Here is a 26447-nt window from a genome sequence, read left to right on the forward strand (position 1 = left end):
CAGGGTTTTTAAGTCACTTTATTAAAACAAATATATCTTCATATTCCATAATATTACCGTTTTACAATGACAACATTGTGCACGGTGACATCACAGTCACAACATGTGATGTCATAAGCTTCCTCGGCACCGACAGGCGGTTTGATTTGAACGTGTTCGTGTGTTCACAAGGTGAAAGGGTGAAAATATGACATTAACATGCTGTTTGCATCACCAGTGGAATACATATTCAAAATCAACACTTTGTCACTGCCGCGCAGAAACCTTGTATCTCATATTTCAACTTTGTATGTTTTGTTTTGCAAACGAATGCCTCCGTCATACTAGTGTCACACACAAATAGCAGATCTACATGCTCACAACATGCTTTGAACTTGTAGGTCGGCTATTCTCTCCATTTCAACATTTTGAAAGTCAAAGTGTGTGGGTTTTATGAATATTGAACCAATGAAAAGTATTAACAATAACTTGAGACTAAATAATAACTACGTTGGAACACAGGTTCTTTTTTACATTTGCTGAAAAGTAACAGTTTAGGACATATAAAGTTTCTACCTGACAGTGACAATTTAGTCATTCTGAATAACTTCCTTTATACAATTATCTTCATGTCAATTAACATGGAACTTTAAATTACATCATATACTTCACATGTGTTCACGTTTTCAGCAAATCCCTGAAATAACAGAACACTTGTGACTTTACTGAACAATGTAAAGTATTATTCAATAACAGCGTTCAGACTTTTTAATTTTTTTTTAATTTATTTCATTTTATATTTGTCTTTCTGACCAGTTAGAGATTTACACTGAAACCAAAACAACCCCTTAGGTTGAACAAAAGAACATGATAACTTCAAATAAACAAACTCTATTGTATTGTCAGTCAGTAAGGAGTGTGCTTTATTATTATTTACAATATTAAATTTGGCATTCCATGTGTTTATTAATAGTATACTGTTACACCAGAACACACACCGAGTTCCCTTGCAAGCCTTCAAAATGTCACTTCATCGCTTTTCCGAGGCTTCATGTGAAAACATTAGAATCATAATAATGACATATTCTATACTGCCTGACAACTGTAATAACGTCCCAGTAATTCTATTTACTTTGAGTTGTTTGATAAAAGCCTACAGAAACTTTCAATGTTTCACTTTGGTGCAACTTTAACATTTTAGCACACTCTGGACACACATACATTTTTCATACATTAACCCATTCAATCCGGGAACGCATCTGTGTCATTTTAGATTTTGAGCTATAACCATTATTTTGTACTTTGGCTTTTCAAAAATAGCAGATCTACAAGCTCAAAGCGCGGCACAGAGCTTGTATAGATGATAAGATCTGCAATTCTTTTTTTAAATCATGAAAATGTGTGCAAATCTTTGAATATATATTTAAAGCGAAATTTTTTAACTCAAATCTTTGCTTTTGGGGGATTCTACAAATGTCTTCTAAATCCTGACAGTTTTTTGAAAAAACTTGTGTTGCTATAATATCAGTGGTTCTCAAACCTTTTTCATGTCAAGGATCCCCCAAAATGATATGTATTTGGCCGCGGACACCCATCTCAAAACATGTTGTCCCAGGGACCCTCCCAGAAGCAAAGATTTGAGTTGAAAATGTAAAAAATATATATATATTCAAAGATTTGCACAAATGTTCACGATTAAAAATAAATAGCAGATCTACAAGCTCATAGCGCGGCACTCGGTGCCGCGCTATGAGCTTGTATATCTGCTATTTTTGAATAGCCAAAGTATAAAATAATAGTTATCGCTAAAAATCAAAAAATAACACAGTATGCGTTCCTGGCCTTAATGGGTTTAAGTAATCTAATCCCAAGTGATTTGCGGTTGACAGTCTGATAAGCTGTACTCAACGGCACAAACATTTCTACCAGCAGTGAATCCTTTTCACCGCCTCAGTCACGACAGGTGGGGGGGGTGGGGGGGGGTTGTGGGTTAAATCCCCCCCCCCAGGGCGTTTGTTGCTCCCGTCTCCCTGCCCGGGCTCAAGAGCAGAAGGTCTTTTTTGTATCAGTCACACAGCTCCTGATCCGTAAAACAGAAGAGAGTTGAAGAGACCAGGAGAATGTTCCAGCAGATCTACAAGCTCATAGCGCGGCACTCGGTGTTCCATCATGATGAATGCCAGTGTTTTAGTTGTTGTTTTACCATGAGTTGATCACTTTATGTGAATCTGTGTACAAATGTGTGCAAATATTTAGGCCCTAAAACCAAGAATGCCCGCCCGCTATATCTTCTCCTCCAAAACAGAGCTATATCCATGGTCATATTTGTTTTAACCTGAAACATTGGGGCCATGATTTATTATTGTCACCGAAGCAAACATTGTTAGAACTTGATAATTAAATAAAGTTGTTGTTCATGTACATGCAGTTTATACAAACTTAATAGTGTCAGAAATCATATCTATCTGAGAATGTGTCATATCTGATTGTTTCTTATGTCTTTCTATTATTCTCTGCTAATACAGTTGAGTTTAAGCAGTGGTGGAAAAAGTATTCACATTTTAAGTAAAAGCATCAATACTGCAACGTAGAAACACTCTGTTACAAGTAAAAGTCTGGTATTCAAAATCTCCTTGAGTAAAAGTACAAAAGTATTGGCATCAAAATGTACTTAAAGTACCAAAAGTTAAAGTACTCATTATGCAGAATGTCCCCTTTCACAAGTTTTCAGATGTATACAAATCTTTTGAAAATAGCTGATCTACAAGCTCACAATGTGTCGCATTGCAACACATTGTGAGCTTTATGTAGATCTGCTATAAAATGACCGGAATGTATATAGGGCTGAACTGGTTAATGTATGTTTTGAAATAATAATCAAAATCTACAAAGTAACTGGTAACTAAAGTTTTCAAATAATTGTAGTGGAGTAAAAGTACAACATTTGCCTCTGAGATGTAGTGGAGTAGAAGTAAAAGTACTGAAACTGGAAATACTAACTAGTAAAGTAAAAAATACCTCCAAATTGTACTTAAGTACAGTGCTTGAGTAAATGTACTTTGTTGAAGTTTAAGCTTCTTTTGAAAACTACAAAGAGTTGGGGGGCCGTGGGATTGTGCTACTAAAACCTGTGCCCACTTTACACCTGCAAAAAGTCATGTGAATAGAGAGGAGTTCCATTGTTTCACTGCTTGGTTTTGATTGCCCCCCCCACCCCCCCCTCCAATGTAAATCCATCATGAAATGATGAAACAGGTTTCTGTTCCTTTAGGTTTCAGTTCAGGCCTTGATTAGTCCAGCAATTCAAATGGACACGTCTACTCATCTCTTTCTTACAAAACAATGTGCTTTGTTCTGCCCAACAAACACATGGGGTATGTAGGCCAGAATGTCAATTCAATGAACGTCACATTGTTGCCAAAAAAGCACAATCCTTAAATGGATAGTTCAACCCCAAAATGACTTTTTCTCTAACGATTAGTCACCCCATAGAGACTTGAATTCATGGATATTTAGTTTTTGGGGTGGACTCTCCCTAATATGCCTAATAGCTAAACTGTGTGAAAGTAACAAGATGAAAAACAAGCTTAAAGTAGCCTCCTACTTATATTACATCAAACGGTATTTCCAAAGTAACAACAGCCCTGTAAAGTGGATATCTGTGCTTCACCAACAATAAAAGATTGTTTGAATTATAAAGGTAAAAATAAACCTTTTCCTTATCAACACAACAAGGGTATGTACAGCGGTGACGTCGGTCCAGACTGTTGTTTTAGTCCCAACTGTAAAACAAATAATTTGGAAAATGGTCTGAAATAATGCATTGCACATCATTATCAGACCAAAATCCTTTAACTCATTGTTTATGCCCAAAATGACTGGCTATAACACAAGTTTTGTAGCAATTGTAGAGATATTAGGCCTTAAATGCCAAATACTCAATCATGTAGCTATACTTTACATTACTTCAGAGCATTTTTCAAATTCACATTTAGGAAATATTGTTAGTGCCCACAATGTTTAGGTTGCCACTCTTTCCTGTTACCATTCTAAAGCATAAAGTATGTATTAATCACTCCCATAGTTACTCTTTTAATTGGTTTATATTGACATAAATGCATATAAATGACCATACATTACTGTCATGTTAAGCGCCTGACCCAAATAAACAAAGGATTTCCATGTGATAGGCTCTAATGCACAGCAGTCATATTGATAAGAAATTGGGCCTCTTCCTTCCATTTAGTGTAGCACAGTGGTTCTCAAACATTTTAATTTCAAGGACCCCCAATAACTTTTGTACACTCTCAGAGAGTTACACACCCATAACGGGCCACTTAGAACCCCCTCAAGGAGCCATGAGGGTCCCTGGACCACACTTTGAGACCCACTGGTGTAGCAGAGTGTTTGCAGTGAGCCTACCATGCACAATATCAGCACCTTGACTCTGTTTGACCAGAATGGAACAGAGCCTTCATTAGCATTCATTGGTAACACCTGTGAGGGAAGTAAGGAAAGAGCCCAATCTCTTTCCAATATGTATTCTGTGCACATAGCCTATTGCCATACAGAGTAATTTGTACATTACTTTTAGTAAATGTAATGTAAAGTATGTAGTAATGTATTGTTCCACTGGTCTGTTGGTTGCTGTCGTGTTTTATTGAACCCTACTCAAGGAACCTTTGAGCAAGGCACCAGCCTCAGAGCTACAAAGCTCACTCATAGCCGACACACTTGTACATTGGCTATTTTATAAAAACGTGAGATTTTTCAACGCTGAACGCGTTTCGTGAACAGGGTTTTTAAGTCACTTTATTAAAACAAATATATCTTCATATTCCATAATATTACCGTTTTACAATGACAACATTGTGCACGGTGACATCACAGTCACAACATGTGATGTCATAAGCTTCCTCGGCACCGACAGGCGGTTTGATTTGAACGTGTTCGTGTGTTCACAAGGTGAAAGGGTGAAAATATGACATTAACATGCTGTTTGCATCACCAGTGGAATACATATTCAAAATCAACACTTTGTCACTGCCGCGCAGAAACCTTGTATCTCATATTTCAACTTTGTATGTTTTGTTTTGCAAACGAATGCCTCCGTCATACTAGTGTCACACACAAATAGCAGATCTACATGCTTTGAACTTGTAGGTCGGCTATTCTCTCCATTTCAACATTTTGAAAGTCAAAGTGTGTGGGTTTTATGAATATTGAACCAATGAAAAGTATTAACAATAACTTGAGACTAAATAATAACTACGTTGGAACACAGGTTCTTTTTTACATTTGCTGAAAAGTAACAGTTTAGGACATATAAAGTTTCTACCTGACAGTGACAATTTAGTCATTCTGAATAACTTCCTTTATACAATTATCTTCATGTCAATTAACATGGAACTTTAAATTACATCATATACTTCACATGTGTTCACGTTTTCAGCAAATCCCTGAAATAACAGAACACTTGTGACTTTACTGAACAATGTAAAGTATTATTCAATAACAGCGTTCAGACTTTTTAATTTTTTTTTAATTTATTTCATTTTATATTTGTCTTTCTGACCAGTTAGAGATTTACACTGAAACCAAAACAACCCCTTAGGTTGAACAAAAGAACATGATAACTTCAAATAAACAAACTCTATTGTATTGTCAGTCAGTAAGGAGTGTGCTTTATTATTATTTACAATATTAAATTTGGCATTCCATGTGTTTATTAATAGTATACTGTTACACCAGAACACACACCGAGTTCCCTTGCAAGCCTTCAAAATGTCACTTCATCGCTTTTCCGAGGCTTCATGTGAAAACATTAGAATCATAATAATGACATATTCTATACTGCCTGACAACTGTAATAACGTCCCAGTAATTCTATTTACTTTGAGTTGTTTGATAAAAGCCTACAGAAACTTTCAATGTTTCACTTTGGTGCAACTTTAACATTTTAGCACACTCTGGACACACATACATTTTTCATACATTAACCCATTCAATCCGGGAACGCATCTGTGTCATTTTAGATTTTGAGCTATAACCATTATTTTGTACTTTGGCTTTTCAAAAATAGCAGATCTACAAGCTCAAAGCGCGGCACAGAGCTTGTATAGATGATAAGATCTGCAATTCTTTTTTTAAATCATGAAAATGTGTGCAAATCTTTGAATATATATATATTTAAAGCGAAATTTTTTAACTCAAATCTTTGCTTTTGGGGGATTCTACAAATGTCTTCTAAATCCTGACAGTTTTTTGAAAAAACTTGTGTTGCTATAATATCAGTGGTTCTCAAACCTTTTTCATGTCAAGGATCCCCCAAAATGATATGTATTTGGCCGCGGACACCCATCTCAAAACATGTTGTCCCAGGGACCCTCCCAGAAGCAAAGATTTGAGTTGAAAATGTAAAAAATATATATATATTCAAAGATTTGCACAAATGTTCACGATTAAAAATAAATAGCAGATCTACAAGCTCATAGCGCGGCACTCGGTGCCGCGCTATGAGCTTGTATATCTGCTATTTTTGAATAGCCAAAGTATAAAATAATAGTTATCGCTAAAAATCAAAAAATAACACAGTATGCGTTCCTGGCCTTAATGGGTTTAAGTAATCTAATCCCAAGTGATTTGCGGTTGACAGTCTGATAAGCTGTACTCAACGGCACAAACATTTCTACCAGCAGTGAATCCTTTTCACCGCCTCAGTCACGACAGGTGGGGGGGGTGGGGGGGGGTTGTGGGTTAAATCCCCCCCCCCAGGGCGTTTGTTGCTCCCGTCTCCCTGCCCGGGCTCAAGAGCAGAAGGTCTTTTTTGTATCAGTCACACAGCTCCTGATCCGTAAAACAGAAGAGAGTTGAAGAGACCAGGAGAATGTTCCAGAACTCTATGTCCATCATTTCAGCACACAGAGAGAGAGAGAGAGAGAGAGAGAGAGACTGTTCTAGAACGCATACCGTCTCTGTCAGACACACATTCAATCAGACAGACAGATATACAGACAGACAGGTCTAGAAGGACATTCCTCCAGATATCCGTCTTGCCCCCTGTTCCTCTTGCTGTTGGGGGCGGAAACCTCTTATATCCATGTTTTAACTTTTTATATATCTTTTTTTCTTTTCGTAAATCAATAGCGCGGCACTCTGCAAATCTTTAACTCAGATCTTTGCTTCTGGGGGGGTCCCTGGAACAACATATTTTACAAATGTTTTCTTCAAAGATCCCCCCCAAAAAAAATAATCACGATAAAAAAAAAGCAGATCTACAAGCACTCAGTGCCGCACTATGAGCTTGTAGATCTGCTATTTTTGAATAGCCAAATAAATTAAAAAATCACACCCAGTGTAAAGAGAGTGGTGCCTTTGAATTAGTGTAACTGGTTGCATCCTTGTGTTGCAATCAGCTGCAGCTGTTGAGGCCGTGCTCAAACGGACAGACCCACACACACGGTCAAGTGTAGGAGTGGCTGGCACCACTCAAAAAATTACACAGACACGTTTCCCGAATTGAATGCGTTAAGAATAGTCCTTCAGACAGACAGACAGACAGACAGACAGACAGACAGACAGAGACGTCATTCAGACAGACAGACAGACGGACGGACAGGTCTAGAAGGGCATCCCTCTGCCGATCTGCCTCGCCACCTGCTCCTCGATGGTGACGGTCTCGTCCGGCGCCGTGCGGTCCTTGTTCCAGTCCTTGAGTCCCTCGGGCAGCGAGGTGTCCTCGTCCTCCCCGCCCGTCCCCTCCACCATCTCCTCGTAGGTGGACTTCTCGCTGAACGGCCGGCTCCCCAGCAGCTCCACCATGTCGCTCTTGTCCAGCACCTCCTTCTCCAGGAGACGCAGCGCCACCTGGAGGAGGACGTTGGGAGGTCATTATCAACGCTTTTTTTTTTTTTCGTTTCAAGGAACTGTTGTTCGTCCAGCTCCTCTCTGAACTGAATACACTTTACTGGAACGATAATTATGAGTCATCAATCTTAACTGCACACATTAATATAGACCAGGGGTTCTCTAACTTTTTTATACCACGACCCCATATTATGAGGGATTTCTTTTGGCCACTAACTTTTTCTTTTTCTTATTTTGTTTGCCAAAGCGCGACCCCAACGGCACCCTCCCGCGACCCCACTTTGGGTCGCGACCTATAGTTTGAGAACCACTGATATAGACTATAATATATTTATAAGAAAATATAAATATTACAAAATAAATGATAATAATAATAATAATAATAATAATTAAAAAAATATATATATAATAATTATCCTTACAGGAGGTCAAAATAGCAGAACTGCACACATAGTGCAAAACCTGCCGTCAGTCTCTCAAACCTGCCATCATTACAGATGAGAGACTGCTTGAATGTCTCGTGGTTCAAAGTGATTTGCTGCCCGCACGTGGTTAACAATGGACAACAATATTCATTGTATCTTTTTGACTGACATAAACTCAAAATAACGAAGATTCGTTCTTTTTTCACATGTGACTAACTCGCGTTTGAACGTTCTGCTCCACACAGCTGGACGGAGAGACGGCTCATTCTGCCCTACAAAGCCAAAGTGCAATAACTACGGTCAACTGGTCAGCCAAAAGAGATATCGTCTTATGAGTGATATTGCACTAATTATGTATTTGTTCTTGAGTTAATTGTTTATCCCCCAAAATCACGAAGGCTGAATTGACCTTTGAGATACACAAATAAGTCGGCGTGTCCAAAAACGTAGTTACTGCACTTTGGCTTTGTAGGGCAGCATAGACAACCCATGCAGAGAAGAGAGAGTGCTTATCTCTGTCAAAAACAAATTGAGCGTTCATTGTAACACTGTAAATGAGACGGACCTTCTCCACGTCCTCCTTCTTGTCGGTCAGCAGAGCGTGTGTTCTCAGGTAGGCCTCATGGATCAGAGATCGCACCTCATGGTCGATGAGTCGGGCCGTCGCCTCGCTGTACGGTTTCTCCAGGACCATCTCACCCTGACGGGGAAGGTCAAAGGACACCTGGCCCACCTTCTCGTTCATACCAAACTGCACGATCTGGAGAACGCACAAGAAAGAAAGAAAACACAGTACAACATATTACTTCAACTAAAATCTTCTCACAGATGATCGGGCTGCCCGATAATTTTCAAATCATGATTAAATCACTGCTGTCCGAGTGGGACGACAGGGGTGGCGTGTGAACGACAAACAGACACACACAAAGGCCTGAGCTGCGCAGTGGCTTGGCAGTGAAACCACATCATTTGCAACATTTTGTGAAAAGAATGGTTTTACGAAGGGTGAACATGAAACAGGGAGCATAAATGATCAGCACTGATTTATCATAATATCACAGCAGCTACAATGAAGCATACAGCAAGCCAAGCCGTCATCTTCCCATATACTGTAGGCTACTCACAGCCCAGCTCAAAAGTTGTACAACATGACACAATTTGCTACAATCCGTAAAAGCCACCGACTTTGGAAGCAACGTCAATGACAGTAATGAGAGCGATTTGACGCAAAGTGATGGAAGAACATAAGCAAGTGACTATGTTGCCAATGCATCATGACAGTAACAAAAATAAAGTTATTAATAGGCTATTAGCCTACCTACATAATCAACCGTTCAGACATAATCTCGCTCAAACTTTATTTGAACGAGGTCGAGATGCATAGCCCGTAACATTGCTCAGCCTAGTTGGCTTACTCTCTAATATTACACCACACGATGCGGTGCAGCTTGTTGCGAACGCGGGAGGAGGCGCGGCGAAGCCGCGCCTCCGACCAAGTGGAGCTTACTATGTAACCCTGCTTGGGTTGTGTCTCTGTGTCTCTGAGTCTCTGTGTCTCTGTGTGCACTGCCTGTGTGCAGCTCCTCTGAGATAAGTAAATGTCCAATTTAGACGTACCAAATGAAAGGTCTTTGAAAACTGAACACACCTGTCAAGGTTGCGTTTAATAGCTTTGGCTATTTAAAAAAAAGACATGAACATTTATGCAAATCTTTGAATATATATTTTTTTTAAACAGATTTTTTTTTACTCAAATCTTTGCTTCTGGGGGTCCCTATTACAAAATATTTTGATTTTTGAATAGCCAAAGAAATCTAAAAATGGGTTAAGATGTGGCCGGAAAAAGTTAATCTTGTCAGTCACGACACGTTGGCCGGAAAATGCCTAGCGGAAACCCTGGTGTATGTGTCTGTGTGTATGTGTGTGTGTGTGTGTGTGTGTGTGTGTGCGTGTGAGTGTGCTCTACCTGTGCGTATGCACTCTGTGTGACCTTGCGCAGGTCATCTTGGGCTCCGGTGGTGATCCGTCCGAAGAAGATCTCCTCAGACACGCGGCCTCCCAGAGTCATACACATTCTGTCCAGCAGCTGCTCTTTGGTGTACAGATACTGTTCCTTAGGGAGATACTGAGCATAGCCCAGACCTTTACCTCTGGGGATAATGGATACCTGTAACACACAACAATACCACAATATACACAACGATATAAACACAAAAATACTGCTCTTTGAGAAGACACTGAGCAAAGCCCAGACCTTTACCTCTGGGGATGATGGATACCTGTAGTGGTGGAAAAAGTACTCAAATGTTTTAAATACTAGTAAAAGTATCAATACTGCAATGTAGAAGTACTCTGTTACAAGTAAAAGTCCGGAATTAAAAATGTACTTGAGCAAAAGTACAAAAGTATTGGTATCGAAATGTAGTTAAAATACCAAAAGTAAAAGTACTAAAATTCTGCAAGCTCACAATGCGCCGCGATGCGACATGTTGTGAGCTTGTAGATCTGCTATTTTAAAATAGCCTCGGTATAAAATGGGGCAAACAGTGGTTTTATAATGTAATAATTTATATCTGCAAAGTAACCAATAACTCAAGTTTTCAAATAATTGTAGTGGAGTAAAAGTACAATATTTGCCTCTGAGATGTAGTGGAGTAGAAGTAAAAGTATTGAAAATGGGAAATACTCCAGTAAAGTAAAAAATCCTCAAAAGTGTACTTAAGTACAGTACTTGAGTAAATATACTTAGTTACTTTACACCACTGCCTGTAACAGACAACAATATACACAACAATATAAACACTTATTACACGGCTTGGTTTGAATGCTTGATTCGGATTGGTCGATCACTGAATTCATCGGTTTGATTAGACAGCAGGTCTGAACTCTGAACTCAATAACGGGCCGCTGCCTAATCAAAGACTCAGAGCACCTGGCTCATATCAATCTGCGCTGCTTGATTTTGTGCCGTATTCAACATGGCAGCCATGTCAGCAAACACACAACGTCATTTACAGCCTAAACAATACAATACACTGAACCGAGAAATAGACAATTCAGTAACGGAATATTAATTATATTTAATCAACAGTTGCTGTTGTTTTCCGAGCCGACCGTTGCACTGGTAAATAAATGTACTACTTTCATTACTGTAAGCCAGTGGTTTTCAACCCTTTTCATATCAAGGTCCATTATTTATTCGGCATTTGAGCGACGTAACCACCATTTGATGACATTTAGACTCTCAGACCCAAAACTTAGGATATTGTGTTGTCGTTTGGATAAGATTTTGTCCACAATTCCATGCTGTATTGATGTTGGTACCAATAGGAGAGATAACAGGCAAACGTTGATCAAAATAACAATTATTCTACATTCTCTAATTGTGTAGACTTCTTGTAAATGAAGTAAATCAGATGTTTAACAACAATTTAACTCTTGAGAGCGTGAAATTAAACGGGTCCATTTGGTTTCATTTTACGCTCTCACGAGTTAAAGATCTAATAAATAAGGGTCCATCTGGTTACCAACTCTTCCATCATTTAGCTGGGGACCACCTGGAACCCCCTCAAGGACCACTGGTGGTCCCCGGACCACAGGTCGAGAACCACTGCTGTAAGCGATGAAGCTGGAGGCTGGGATGGGATCCACAAACATACCTCGTCAACTTCAGGCATTTTGTGTGCACTCCTGTTTTATATGGTTCTAATCAGAGCCGTTCAAGGAGAGTTACGTCACCTCCGTCCACCTCGGGTAAGGTCTTCTATAGCCTTCTATTGGCGAATAGTGACAAAGCCCTAAACCGGAAGTTTACGGAATGCATTGGAGTCTATGGGCGTTTGTAACTATTTCCAGTTTACATGAACCATGTGACCGACCGACGCCGTTTCTGCCCCCTCAGTGACGAAACTCTCTAATATAAGGCTCTGGCATAGCCTAGTAACATAAAGTACGCTTTAGAAAATGCTAAATGGCAGTTTTTATTACTATAATTGTGAGGACCAAATGTCCCCACAAGTATAGTAGAATTTGACAAATAGACTTTATGAGGACTATTTTCCTGGTCGTCACAAGATTGTATTTTGTTTTATGGTTTAAAAATATTTGTAGGTATTCAATTAGGTTTACAATTAGAAAAAGATTCAGGTTGGGGTTAGTGTTAGAATAAAACATTTAGAGGTCAGCGATTTAGGGATTGGAGTTTTGCCTATTTTAAACTTAGCTGTGAGGCAATATCACACACCGAAAAATAGCAGATCTACAAGCTCACAACGCGTCACAGCGCTATTGGCTATTGTTCGGCTATTTTCAATGCTATCCAAAATAATTTGATGTCCTAACAAGTATAGTGATACAAACGTGTGTGTGTGTGTGTACATGTATGTGTGTGTGTGTGTGTGTGTGTGTGTGTGACCTTGATAAGTGGATCAGCGTGTTCCAGGAACCAGCCGGCGACAGCGTGTCCGGCTTCGTGGTACGCCACCGTCTTCTTCTCCTCTGGCTGCAACACCTGAGACTTCTTCTCTAAACCTGGGGAGAGCATAATTAACAATTAACATTATTATGAATATGATTATGATTATGATTATTGATGACATATTACTGGAAAGGCCTGGCCTGGATTAGCCACATGAACCCCCAGCGTCCCCATTCTGGGGGCGAACATTTGGCGAAGCTACAACTTGTAGAGCCACCGTTTTCGGCTAAGCGTTTTGGTGTAAAGGGAAAAAAGGAGCCGACTCCAGTCATCTCAGTATGGGTTTAATTGGTTAAAGGGATAGTTCACCCCCAAAACGACTTTTTTTTCCTATTGATTGGTCACCGCATGGAGACTTAAATTAATGGATATCTTCTTAGTTTTTGTTGCATTCCTAAGCCAATAATTTGATGACCAGCGGACCGGTAGGCAGCGGTTCCGGTAGGACACACAAAGAGTCTCCTTTGTGTCTCCTACCGGATCCGCTGCCTACTGTTTTTTTTTAACCCATAGTCATATTCATAGCTATTTACTAGATATTTGGCATAAATATTGAGGTATGACATTTTTTATCGTGCAGCCCCAGAATTCGCAAGTAGAAAGTAAAAAATAAGTGTTAAATTGAACGGTAATTACAATTTTGCTCATCATTTTATAATGGACGATTTACTTTTCGGGCAAGTGGGCAAGACCTGAGGGCAAGTAGAACATGACCTGTACTTGCCCGACGGGCAAGTACGGTCATGTTACTTAGACACTTAGTGACACTTAGTGTCAACCCCTGGTACTAGAGGTCCTGGTAGGAGAGAAAACCAGCCGTACTAGAGGTCCTGGTAGGAGATAAAACCAGCCATACTAGAGGTCCTGGTAGGAGATAAAACCAGCAGTGTTCTTACCTCCTATAACTCTCTCTATAGCTTGTTCAAAGTGCTTGTGGTTGATGGCATCAGCCAGATGTCGAGCAGCGATCAGCGCTGCTTCGTTACAAACATTGGCGATGTCGGCACCTGGAGAACGAACACACACACAGCTAAAATACACGCAACGCAACACAACACATCCGTGTCTCTGTGCAGGAGTGTAGTCCAAGTTGTCCAGAAGGTGTGATTACACTACATGGAAATCTTGTATGCTGTTCCTATACTTAATATCTGATATACTTTAGATTTTATACTACTATGCTTAGTTTTCATACTATTAAAGTGATGAATGTGTAGTTATTTTTTTACATAACAGCTCTACAGTGTGTAGTAGACAAGTAGAAACCATAGTAGTGTGTGTGTGTGTGTGTGTGTGTGTGTGTGTGTGTGTGTGTGTGTGTGTGTGTGTGTGTGTGTGTGTGTGTGTGTGTATTGTTTACCAGAGAAACCGGGTGTGAGGGCGGCCATTTTCCTGGCCAGTGCAATGCTGTCGGTGTTAACATCTAATTTCAGAGGTCGAAGGTGAACTTTGAAGATGGACGCCCGACCTTTGATGTCTGGAGGACCTGAGAATCAGAATCAGCTTTATTGTCACATCACAGGTTTACAGAAGTAAAAAAGTGGGTGAAATACGTTTTTGTTATTTCCATAGAAAAAAAAAGTGTAACGATACATTTTAACAGCGATACGATACGCATCACGATACATGGTTGACGATACGACACATGGACGATATTGGTTCAGTCATGGCGATACGATTCAATGATTTAAAATCGATACAGTAACTATTTAGCAAAAAAATTTAATCTGTGTGAAACGTGCGGATAGTGCAGGTTTTTTAAGGGAAAATGAATTATTATGGATATAAATAAGTAAACACAGTGATTCTCTGGCAAATATATGGACGTTGTATTTGAACACATATGGACAAACCCGCACCTTGACATGAACACATAGAGTACACACATTATTGATAAACCAAGTGTAGATATGTAATGGAAAAGTAATTAAACCCCTCTCTCTTTTTTCTTCTTAAAATGGCTAAATACAAGTACTTAGTATCGATAAAATTGATTATTTGCACTGCAAAACGATTCGATACAAAGTAAAACGATACGATATTTTGCTGTTTGCATATCGATACAGTAGATCGTTGAAAATGAAAAAAAAAAATTTCACACACACACACACACACACACACACACACACACACACACACACACACACACACACACACACACACACACACACACACACACACACACACACACACACACACACACACACACACACACACACACACACACACACACACACACACAGATGTTAAACTGAGGAACGGAGTAAAGACAGACAGTGAGACAGGCAGACTGTGAGTATTCAGTATTTACTCAGGTAAATCTGTCTGTCGAAGCGTCCAGGTCTCATCAGAGCTGGATCCAAGATGTCAGGTCTGTTGGTTCCCGCCAAAACTACTACGTTAGTGGACGTGTTGAAGCCTGAGGAAACATACAGAAAACATATTACTATTACCAGTAGCTGGTTCAGTGTTTTACTAGTATTTTACTGATATTTGACTAGTATTTCATTCATTCATTTGTTTATTTGGACAGGACAATGCATATTAATGAACGTCAAGACGTAAATACACCGGAATTAGCAAAGATGCTAGTTTTCATCCGCAGTCCTCACAAAGAAACATAAAATAAATCAGTATTAGTATTTGACTAGTATTTTACTAATATTTGACTAATATTTAACTAGTATTACTACCCACCATCCATCTCTACCAGCAGCTGGTTCAGAGTGTTCTCTTGTTCACTTTGTCCTCCAAAGTTTCCTCTGCCTCTCTTCCTGCCCACGGCGTCGATCTCATCGATGAACAGGATGCAGGGAGCGTTCTTACGCGCCATCACGAATAGATCCCTGACCTAAACAACACAACACAACACAACACAACTCAATAAACACAACACAATAAACACAACCACACACACACACACACACACACACACCAAATCACACTCAATGGATCTCTGCCGTTTATGTCACACTAGTACGGTTGTATTACTCACTCTGGCAGGGCAGACGCCCACAAACATTAACTACGGTTTTCTAAATGTTAATTTAACATCATATTAACCACTTAAACCCCAGCATCCTTATTGTGGGGAAAGCATTCGCAGGAAAATACCAGATCGACAAGCTCAGCACGCGTTGGGAGGTTGTCGATCGGCTATTCTCTGCAAAAGCGTTCCCCACAATAACAGAAAACAGAAAAGTCACTAGTACCAACCATATGGGCTTTAAGTGGTTAACAGAGCGAAAAGGAGGAACTAAACTGCGACCCCGGCGCCATCCAACCCGGACCGTTTACGGCGACGCACACACAAAACACAAACACATGAGAAGATGGCACAAAAAGAGATCTGAGCTGTTACATGCTTCTAGTTTATTTTCCTGGTGGTTCTGTACAATCCTGGTAAATATGTGGCTAATTACATGTATAATAATGCATTTTATTTATAATGCACTTTATTTTTTTGTTATTCAATTTTTATTGATTTTTCAAATTATTATAATGCACTTTACATTTGTAAAACGTTCCGTATAGTAGTGTATATCTGTCTCTTATATGTCATCATGATTTGTGTGCATGGGAACTCAATTTAAACAAGCTTAGTGCCTTTACAAGTTATCCAGTTTAGTAGACCTTGTATTGTGAATTGTACTTTTTTTTGTACGGTTCTCATGTCTTACTAAATAAAGTACATCAATCAAAAATCTCAAAGTGCTAGAGTAGGCAATTGCATAAAAAAGAATCATCACGCCATTAAAACATCTAAGAAAACATCTAAGAAACTGAAAACAAAACAATTAGAACATGGGGGCATAGAGCCTAGAGGTAAAACCAGCGAACCTTACTGTTGACACATCTAACATTTGTTTTATCAATACAAGATAATGGAAGTAAATGCATCAGTTTCTTTTCATTATGGATCATTGGAAATGCACTTTGTTTTAAAAGTAGCCAGTACTAGTCACACAGTGAGAAAAAAGTAATCATGTATTGAAAATAAATTCATCATTGGTTGTAGCCCTCTGAATCGTAATCGAATTGAATCACCAGGATCCTAGATATTCCCACCCATAGTTTGTAGTTGTATAAAGTATATTATTTTGTGTGTGACTCACCCTGGCAGGTAACTAGGTTTAGAGTCATTAACTAGGTTTACAGTTATTAACTAGGTGTAAGTTTGTAGTGTTTTTGTTGAGTGACTCACCCTGGCAGGGCCCACGCCCACAAACATCTCCAGGAACTCAGATCCGTTGACGGTGATGAAGGGAACGTTAGCTTCTCCAGCCGTCGCTTTAGCCAGCAGCGTTTTACCTGTCCCTGGAGGGCCCGTTAATATCGCCCCCTATAGAACACAACACAATATGACAGGACATAATAAATGTTTTAGTTGTCACATCAGCCCTGCAAACTGAAGTGCCACCTATACAGTAGGCTCTATGCACAGCAGCCATATTGGAAAGAAATTGGGCCTCTTCGTTACTTCCTTCACAGGTTTTACCAATGATACTAATTAAGGCTCTGTTCCATTTAGTGTAGCACAGTGGACACCCCTAACTCTGAGAGTGTACAAATGGAACCAAATGGACCCGAGTTACACACCCGTAAGGGGCCATTTGGGACCCCCTCAAGGAACCATGAGGGTACCTGGACCACACTTTTGATGTAGTTATGATACTAAGTATGCAGTATCATAACTACATCTTTGGTGTTTACAACACACCAAACCGTTTGAAAATCAGATGAAAATTGAGCACGCTATGGTTATTTCAATAGTACATGCACCATAGACATAATGTTATGAATGACTGTCGCAAGATGGCCGCGGTTGAGTTACGCTTGCAATGCCCCCTTGAGCCATCTAGCCTTTCTTATATCTATGGCTGTGCATAGCTGAATATCGACCTCTTAAATGTTGTCAAATCTTCTCATATGTCGGTACCTGGCACACAATCTTTTCCGAAGCACTAAATATCTTTGCAGACACTAAAGATCTTTAAAATTTGCCAATCTACAATCTCACAACATGACGCGTTGTGAGCTTGTAGATCGTCTATTTTCACAGAATGTTCGCCCCCCAGAATAGGGACGCTAGCTAGAGTTCATGTGAGTTCAGAGTTAGTGTTGAAGTGTCCTTGAGCAAGACGCTGAACCCCTAATTGCTCCTGATGAGCAGGTTTGGTGCCTTGCATGGTTTCCTCCACCATCGGTATGAATGTGTGTGTGAATGGGTGAATGTAATGCACAATCTATGTAAAGCACTTTGGATAAAAAGTGCTACATAAATGCACCGTTTACCATTTATGTGGTAAAGGGTATAAAAGAAGGCCACCACTTTTGTTTTGTGGTGTATATGAACTAACCACCCCTGGAACCCCCTCAAGGACCCGGGGGGGGGTCACCCCATGAGAACCCACTTAATCTTGCTCATATAGGTTACATTTACTATGTTTTTTAAACATTTTAAAGGAGTAGTTAACCCAAAAAATGACTTATTTTCTATCAATTACACACCCCATGAAGCCTCGAATTCATGGAGATTTGTTTGTTTTTGTCACATTCCTAAGCCAATAATGTGATGATAATAATAAAGATGCTAATGTATCCGGTAGGAGACTCAAAGGAGACTCTTTGTGTCTCCTACCGGAGGGACTGGCAGTTATCAAATTATTGGCTTAGGAATGCAATAAAAACAAACACATCTCCATGAATTCAATGCTTCATGGGGTGTGTAATTGATAGAAAATAAGTAATTTCTTGGGTGAACTACTCCTTTAACAACACAAATCCTGTATGGTGGGGGTCCCTGGCACACAATGTTTTCAGATGGGGGTCCACGGCCGAATACACATCAATTTGTAAACCCCCCCCGAAAAATGTTAAAATATGGAGATAAGAGGTTTCTGCCCGACAGCAACAATATGCAATGTGGCCCTCTGGAGTGAGAGTGGAAATATAGTATAGTGGCCCTCTCCATCATCAAAAGTTGCATCACCCCTGGTATAATTAGTATAATTGTTACCTTGGGGATCTTGGCTCCCAGGTCCTGGTATTGCTTGGGGTTTTTCAGGAAGTTGACGAACTCCATGATCTCCAGCTTGGCCTCCTCGCATCCCGCCACGTCCTTGAACTTGACATCGATCTCGTCCCTCAACACCTTGGCGGTGGTCTCGCTGACGCTGAAGAGGCCGCCCATGCCCCGCCCCCCCGGGCGCCCCCCCGCTCCCGCCGGCCCCCGCCGCAACATGAACAGCAGGAAGCCAATGATCAGCACCGTGGGGAGCATGCTCAGTAGGAAGGTGCTGGCGGGAGAGGAACACAGAGGTTGAATGGATATTAGATTATTATTTATTTATTATAATAATCATAACTTTTATTATTGTTATCAAATCACTCAGAAGAACACATCGGGTCAAAATGATTAAATCTAAAACTAGAATGATATTTATGTCTTCTACTGCAGTGGTTCTCAAAGTGGGGTCCGGGGATCCCCTGGGGTCCTTGAGGCGAGCTATGTGAGTGCACTGGAGTTGGGGAAGTCCCGGCAAAGACGCGCTGTGATTGGCCAGTAGTCACTTAAGAGTGGCAGTTGGGGCAAACGCTCTTCCCACAACATGATTCACGATTCTGTGCCTATCGGTACATAACTCGGACGGGGCTGAGCTGCTCAAGCGAACCTTGCAACTTTCGGCACGGCAACTCGGGCGCTTTAGCGCGCTCGGTGGTGCCTCTCGTGGCTCAAGTCCGCTTGAGACTGCGCCCCGGTCCAAAACTATACTTTATCGGCAAAAGAAAAGTAGTCCGCGGTTGTTGGAAAAAGTATTGTCGAAAGCGGGAGTCGAACCCAGGCAGTGTGGGTTGAGAGTCTAATGATTAACGACGCAAGCCACTGAGGCTGGTGCTGAGATGGGGTATTCAGGCTGTATTAGAATGTGACAACGGCCACCATTTCCAACTCGTCTAATGTAGAGCGAAAGAAGCCCCGCCCAGTAGGGGGAGGGGCGAGGCAAATATTTAAAATATTGATAAGCTAATATTGTATGCGGGTCCGACGTGGCCAAGTACATATTTAGGGGTCCTTGACATGAAAATGTTTGACAACAACTGTACTACTGTACATGAGGGATGACGTAAGGCCAATTTGCCAAAACTTGTAAAAATGTGTGGCGTACCTCTGGACAAATGAAAGGTTGCAGAGGTTTCATAAATACTCTGCATACTCTGATTGCTTGGGAAGACGAAGCAAGCTTTGTTACCACGAGACCACATACACTTCCTTGTTTACATTTTGTGGGTGAAGCTATTTGTGCTGGTCATCAGGTGTAAATGCGTGGCATTTCTCACCCGTCACTCTCAGTAGAATAGACAACATTAATGTTTATTTAAATTTAAATAATATTTGTAATATTTCTCACCCGTCACTCTCAGTAGAATAGACAACATTAATGTTTATTTAAATATAAATAATATTTGTCATATTTCTCACCCATCACTCTCAGTAGAATAGACGACAGGCAGTCTGCTCTCTCCCTCGATGCCCAGCTCATACTGACAGCTCTCCAGGTTCCTCTCAAACGTATCCACACTGCCGATGTTGAACCACACGTACTGCTGAAAATGTATAATAATTATAATATTATTATTATTATTATTATTATTATTAGTAGTAGTAGTAGTAGTAGTAGTAGTATATCCACACTGCCAATGTTCAACCACACATACTGCTGAAAAATTATTATTATTATTATTATGAGACCATGAGAGAGAGGGTGCGATCTCTCAGCGGAGATCGCTAAACCCTGAAACCCAGCGTAATATAAGGGTTACGCCTGAGGCTAACCTCCCCTAACCCCAAAATCCAGCTTCATAGTAGGCTAAAGCCCCTTGTAAGACCAGGCAAGAGCGACCGTTTCAACTGCGTGACATTTGTTTACAACATTTGGTGCGCTTCAAGTGCAATGTGAACGCAAAGCTAACAAATCTAAGCTGCTGCGGAGCGGAAGATAAATAAACTTTAACGACACAGGGTTTTTATCCCTAGTCTGTTAAAAGTAACTATGCAGTGTACCTGTTTAATAAACTTAGCACTGGAGCTTATGTTATGAAAACAATTCATTCTATTTCTAAAATCTATGCAGTGTTTTCTGAGGAGAACAATGTGACAAGAAATTAGTCATATAGCATTTCTCTCGCTAGTTCTACGTGTCAGCTGTTCTTATCAATGGACAAAACCTCCGAACTCCACTTGAGCTGGATTTGGGTAAAGTGGTGATAATATAATGACACATGCAAGTATCTGACAATATATAAAGTCACAATACCAACTTTGATGAGGCAGTATTGCTTAGTTTGTTTTAAAAAATATAAGGTTTTCTTCATTTCCTGAAAATAATATATTTACTTTTTTCACTTCCTGAAAAATGAACATTTTGGAGTTAGCTGGTTTCTGCCTTACAGCAGAGATATTATAGTTTTATATGTAGAGTATGTTGTAAACACTCACCCCGTCCACAGGACTCTTCCCTGGAGAGAAGATCACTCTGACATAACGTTTGTTCACCACTTCTAGACGCTCAACCTGCACAAACAAAACACATTCTAGTGTGCCATCACACCACAAGCTCAATGCCAAATTATTATGATTCAGGCTTAAGTATATCATGGGAAATGATCTTCAGATTGAGTTTAAGTCTAAATTTGCCTATACAGGCTTTTGCCTTCCCTTACCACTCCTTTAGAGAGGAAGTTGTTGACGAAGTCCTTCCAGGTCACTTCTCTCCCTCCGTCCCGGAAGAAGAAATAATACGCAACTGATACCCAGAAGGCTGTGGAACCCAGCATGTACAGACGGAACTCCTTGTCATCCCACGGAATATCACCCTAAACAGACAAACACATGCAACGTGCAGATTCATATTAATATTAACCCATTCAATCCAGGAACGCATCTGCATCATTTTAAGATTTCTTTGGCTATTCAAAATAGCAACAAGCTCATAGCGCGGATATGCCGCGCTATGAGCTTGTAGATCTGAAAAAAAGAGAAACCCCCCCCCCCCAAAAATCTTGTGAAAAGATTTTCAGATGGGGGTCCGCAGCCAAATATTAATCCCCACATATTAATTTGGGGGTCCTTGTCATGGCAAAGTTTGAGAACTACTGCCCTAGAGGACATGCTGCCAAAGGGTCATAGGGTCACATAAACAATTAGGGTGCAACCTCCAGGGAACATGAATCCATGGTAATAAATCCACCCAGTACCATGTGAGACATCCTCTGGTCATCTTCTGCACCAGTTAGAGTCAGAATAAATACATTTAAGAAATTAATGAAATACATATAAAATAATAATAATAATATCTTCTGCAGTCGGCTGTACCAGTAAGAGTCAAAATAAATTAATAAAATAAATATAAAATAATAATATCTTCTGCAGTCGGCTGTACCAGTTAGCCATAATAAATTAATAAAATAAATATAAAAAAATTATAATACCCTTTGCAGTCAGCTATACCAGTAAGAGTAATAATAAATCAATTAAATGAATATATAACAACAATAATAATAATAATAATAATACCTTCTGCATACGGCTGTACCAGCTAGAGTCGTCTTTGCGCCCTCCTCGTTTACCACCTCCTGATGCCCCGCCCCCTCCGCCCGACGCCCCTCCTCCTCCTCCTCCTCCTCCCCCTGCTGTTCTCCCATTGGCTGTCTGGCTGTCAGGCGGCTTGGACTCTGACAGAGAAACACAACAGTAGCAGTACAACATCAGTACTGTAACAGCACTATATGTGTGTATAGGTGTGTAACATTGTGAGTTGGGTGCGTGTAGGTGTGTAACGTTGTGTGTTAGGTGTGTGTAGGTGTGTAACGTTGTGTGTTGTACCTCTGGTCTTGTTGTTTTGGAGAGTTTTCTTTCCGTCAGGGAAATACTTCTCAAAGCCTGACAGAGGAAGTAAAGTTACAACTCTGTCAAATAACAAATGAATACATGTATTTATTCTGTTATTTCTGCTATTGTTGTTATTTATAATAAAATAATGACATTTTTGGACAATTTTCGTTTATAATGAAATGCCCAAAATAGGCCAAAATACCTCTAAGAATAAACTGATTTGATGGTTTACAATGTACACAAGGCTGCACCAATGACAGATAATAATCAGTGGTGTTTTGGTCGTTGGACGGGACACCACGGCGTGTCGCCAGTATTTTTTCACGAGCATGTACGGCACGGTATGGTGCACGCGCATGCACGCCACCGCTGTACCGCCGGGGAAAAAATCACCACCATTACACCACTGATAATAATGGTCAATTTAAAAACTGTTGAGGATATAAATGCATTAGCAGTCAACACAATTAAAATTTTCAATTCAAAGGAGCTTTATTGGCATGAGAAAATATACGTTTACATTGCCAAATCAAGTGTCAAAATATAATTTAAACCGTTTAAGAAAATGGGGAAAGTATACAGTTGGAGGGGGTACAGCATTGTGTTAAACAGAGCCATGTCACAACATACGTATACAGTTGATGCTGTGTTCTGTTGCGGTGTGAGTGTGTGTGTGTGTGTGTGTGTGTGTGTGTGTGTGTGTGTGTGTGTGTGTGTGTGTGTGTGTTTCTACCTTTGGGAGGTTTAGAGCAGTGAGTGTTGAAGTCTCTCACGCCACTGGTACATGCTGCCCCCTGCTGGCACCATACAGGTAACTACACCAACATAAAACGCAAAGCATTAATGCAATTTATCACTATTTATGTATGTGTTGCTGAATGGAAAGTGGTATACTATATATATATACAGCTATAGGATTATGCAACACTGCCCCTCAGTTATTTTGTATATTATATGCTGTATAATATAAACCATATAATATTCAAATATTACATATTATGTACAGTAGCAGAGCCCACAATCATCTTGTATCATGTAATAAAGTTGATATTGGGTGATGACTGATTGAAGCAGACACCTGGTCGGAGTTAAATTAATTACACTGAGACACGCACATGCGCATCCGAGAGTGTACAAATGGAACCATTTATACTCTCTCTATTGAGTTATTGGGTCTAATGGTTTAATGCATATCAAACTCAGGCTCCTTGAAATAAAACGTTTGACAACCAAGTATTTGGAGTTACATCATGGCAAGGTTCTACACAACCCAAACTTGTCCCGAAATTAATTTTGCTTTAAAACTATATAAGTGTCTTATTTATTGCACACAGGCTCATTCTGGTTTATATTTGTATCAATTGAGCTAAATGTCTCATGTGTGAAACACAAAAAAACATTATAAAGAAAAAACTAAATGTTTGATGCTTTATAATCCCACAAATAACATTTAAAAAGTGGAAAAAAAAACAAGCTTTCCACTGGTATAAAGGTTATTGCCAAGAGGCATTGTTCTATGTTTATCTCATGTGATAAACAACACAGCAGCACGCCTGAAGAACACCACAAGATGATCTTTAAAGTTTAGATGGTCTCATGATGTTTAAACACTGTTAGGATGTAAAACTGTGTGCATATAGGATCCTCTACTGCACTTTGATTCAGTAGAACTGTAATATAATGATGTTTATAACATCAATACAAATATAAATAGCTCCCATACATAATACAGTATCTTATTAATGTTCACATTCCTCCCGCTCGCCTTCAGGCCTCATTGACATAGTAATGATACTAATACTAATACTAATAATAGTGGTGTAAAGTAACTAAGTACATTTACTCATGTACTCTACTTAAAAGGTAGGGTAAGTGATTTGCAATTATTCAAATAATTGCAAAATGGGTCTATGTTCTGATAGTGCTCGTTACTATAGAGTGTCCTGTCCATATAAGGAGTCTCCATGTCTCTCCAGCTCTTTATAAAACAGAAAATGCATTTTTGTTTCAGTTTCAGTTTCATTTCCAATTTTATCCAATCAGGATAGAGAACTCAATCAGGATATAGATTAAACAAATGAAATTGGAAGTGATGACACTAAGAAATGAGCAGGCAAATTAGAACTGGAACACTATACAAATAAAGCTTAAAAATGGGTACTTTCTCCTGATTGGCTGAGATTTTGACACCTACCAGAAAATGTATTTTCTGTTTATTAAAGAGCTGGAGAGACAGGGAGACTCTTGTTACTGAACAAACACTCTCTAGCAATGATTACTATCAGAATATAGTGCTTAAACCTTTAAAAATATATACTTTTTGTTTTAACCCGAATAAAAAATATCACTTACCCTACCTTTAAGTAAAATGTTGAGGTATTTTTACTTTACTGGAGTATTTCCAATTTTTAGTACTTTTACTTCTACTCCACTACCTCTGGCTCTCAGAGGCAAATATTGTATTTTTTACTCCATTACAATTATTTGAAAACTTTAGTTCTTAGTTACTTTGTAGATTTTGATTATTATTACAAAACATCGCGACACCTTGTGAGCTTGTAGATCTGCTATTTTCAAAACAATTGTATACATTTGAAAACTAGTGAAATGGGACATTCTGCATAATGACTACTGTAAATTTGTGGTACTTTAAGTACATTTTGATGCCAATACTTGTGTACTTTTTACTCAAGTACATTTCAATAGGCTTACTGGAATTTTACTTGCAACAGAGTATTTCTACACTGCTGTATTGATACTTTTACTTAAGTAAAACATGTGAGTACATTTTCTACCACTGATAATAATAATACAATAAAAAAAAATGATAATAATAATAATAATAACAATAACAATAACAATAACAATAACAATAACAATGACAATACTAATAATAATAATAAATAAATACAATTATAATGTACCTGTCGTGTTGTGATGACATTTGGAGGTAGCAGGGACCTCACAATGTTCCTGAATCCCTCAGATAAACGCAGGTATCGATGAGCCATCCTGATCGTTAATCACTGAGTACTGACTACTGTCCCTTCCATAACCCAAGCAGTCTGATCGATCAGCTATTAATATATAGTCTAATAATCAATCCTTAAACATCTGTGTGTCGCTCATAACCTCAGCACTCCGCCATCTTCACTGTTATCCAAGGGACGTAATGACGTCATGACGCACTTGTGACGCCAACGTCATGACGCAAGTGTGACGCCGTGTTCTCCTTCGCTGCGTCCAATGGGGAGGGAGAGAGTGGTCACATCGCCCCCTGCTGTAGACGTGAGTGAACTGTTTAATAACTGTTTAATGCAGGGGTCTGCAATTATTTTTCAGGACAAGGACCCCCTATACTAGGCTAGCTGAGTGAAAGATGAAGCAGGGACCCCCTCTACATATTGTATACAATTGTGTTGCAGATTACATTAAATTAAATTATTTTTTGTTTGTATGTTTGTTTGTACATAACCTTTTCTATTAATATGTTGGATTCGTGTTCATTTTCAGACACTTAAAGGGATAGTTCACCCCCAAAATGACTTTTTTTCCAATCGATTAGTCACCCCATGAATGAATTCATGGATATGTTTTTGTTTTTGTCACATTCCTAAGCCAATAATTTGATGACCGGCAGCGGTTCCGGCAGGAGACACAAAAAATCTCCTTTGTCTCTCCTAAATATCCATGAATGTAAGTCTCCACAGGGTGACAAATCTATCCCTTTAACCACTCCAACTCTCAATATTTAGTAAACTTGACCTTTCACTCTGTATACTTGGTCCACTCTTTTCTCCCTCTA

At 39.5% G+C, this 26447-nt stretch overlaps 1 protein-coding gene across 2 annotated transcripts; it reads right to left on the reverse strand.

Moving 5' to 3' along the window:
• On the reverse strand, window positions 1-25796 carry afg3l2 (AFG3-like AAA ATPase 2). 2 transcript variants are annotated; one of them, XR_013933943.1, is made up of 18 exons: window positions 25567-25796; window positions 23376-23457; window positions 22634-22690; window positions 22325-22482; window positions 21472-21624; window positions 21248-21322; window positions 20231-20355; window positions 18767-19046; window positions 16952-17089; window positions 15445-15598; window positions 15059-15166; window positions 14108-14233; window positions 13644-13754; window positions 12685-12800; window positions 10237-10437; window positions 8836-9030; window positions 5720-7845; window positions 1-985 (listed from the first exon to the last, which is right to left on the reverse strand). XR_013933943.1 is itself a non-coding variant. In XM_080440961.1 (17 exons), the coding sequence occupies exons 1-17, from the start codon at window positions 25651-25653 to the stop codon at window positions 7600-7602; spliced, it is 2412 nt and encodes an 803-aa protein (XP_080297087.1). In that variant the 5' UTR covers window positions 25654-25796; the 3' UTR covers window positions 4774-7599. The 2 variants fall into 2 exon arrangements, 1 of the variants encoding a protein (XP_080297087.1); XM_080440961.1 differs by lacking the exon at window positions 1-985 and having other exon boundaries at window positions 4774-7845.
• Window positions 25797-26447: the final 651 nt, after the last annotated feature.

Source organism: Gymnoscopelus braueri (genome assembly GCF_963280865.1).
Source record: "Gymnoscopelus braueri genome assembly, chromosome: 10".
NCBI classification, from domain to species: domain Eukaryota; kingdom Metazoa; phylum Chordata; class Actinopteri; order Myctophiformes; family Myctophidae; genus Gymnoscopelus; species Gymnoscopelus braueri.

What these genes read in the sequence shown, in the direction of transcription:
- afg3l2 (XM_080440961.1), bottom strand. Translation starts at nt 25,653, where the DNA reads ATGGCTCATCGATACCTGCGTTTATCTGAGGGATTCAGGAACATTGTG. An exon ending in CCAAAACAACAAGACCAGAG is followed by an intron (nt 22,483 to 22,633) that starts GTACAACACACA and finishes TTTCTCTGTCAG; the next exon opens with AGTCCAAGCCGCCTGACAGC. An exon ending in CACAGAGTGCATACGCACAG is followed by an intron (nt 9,031 to 10,236) that starts GTAGAGCACACT and finishes TGCGTTCTCCAG; the next exon opens with ATCGTGCAGTTTGGTATGAA.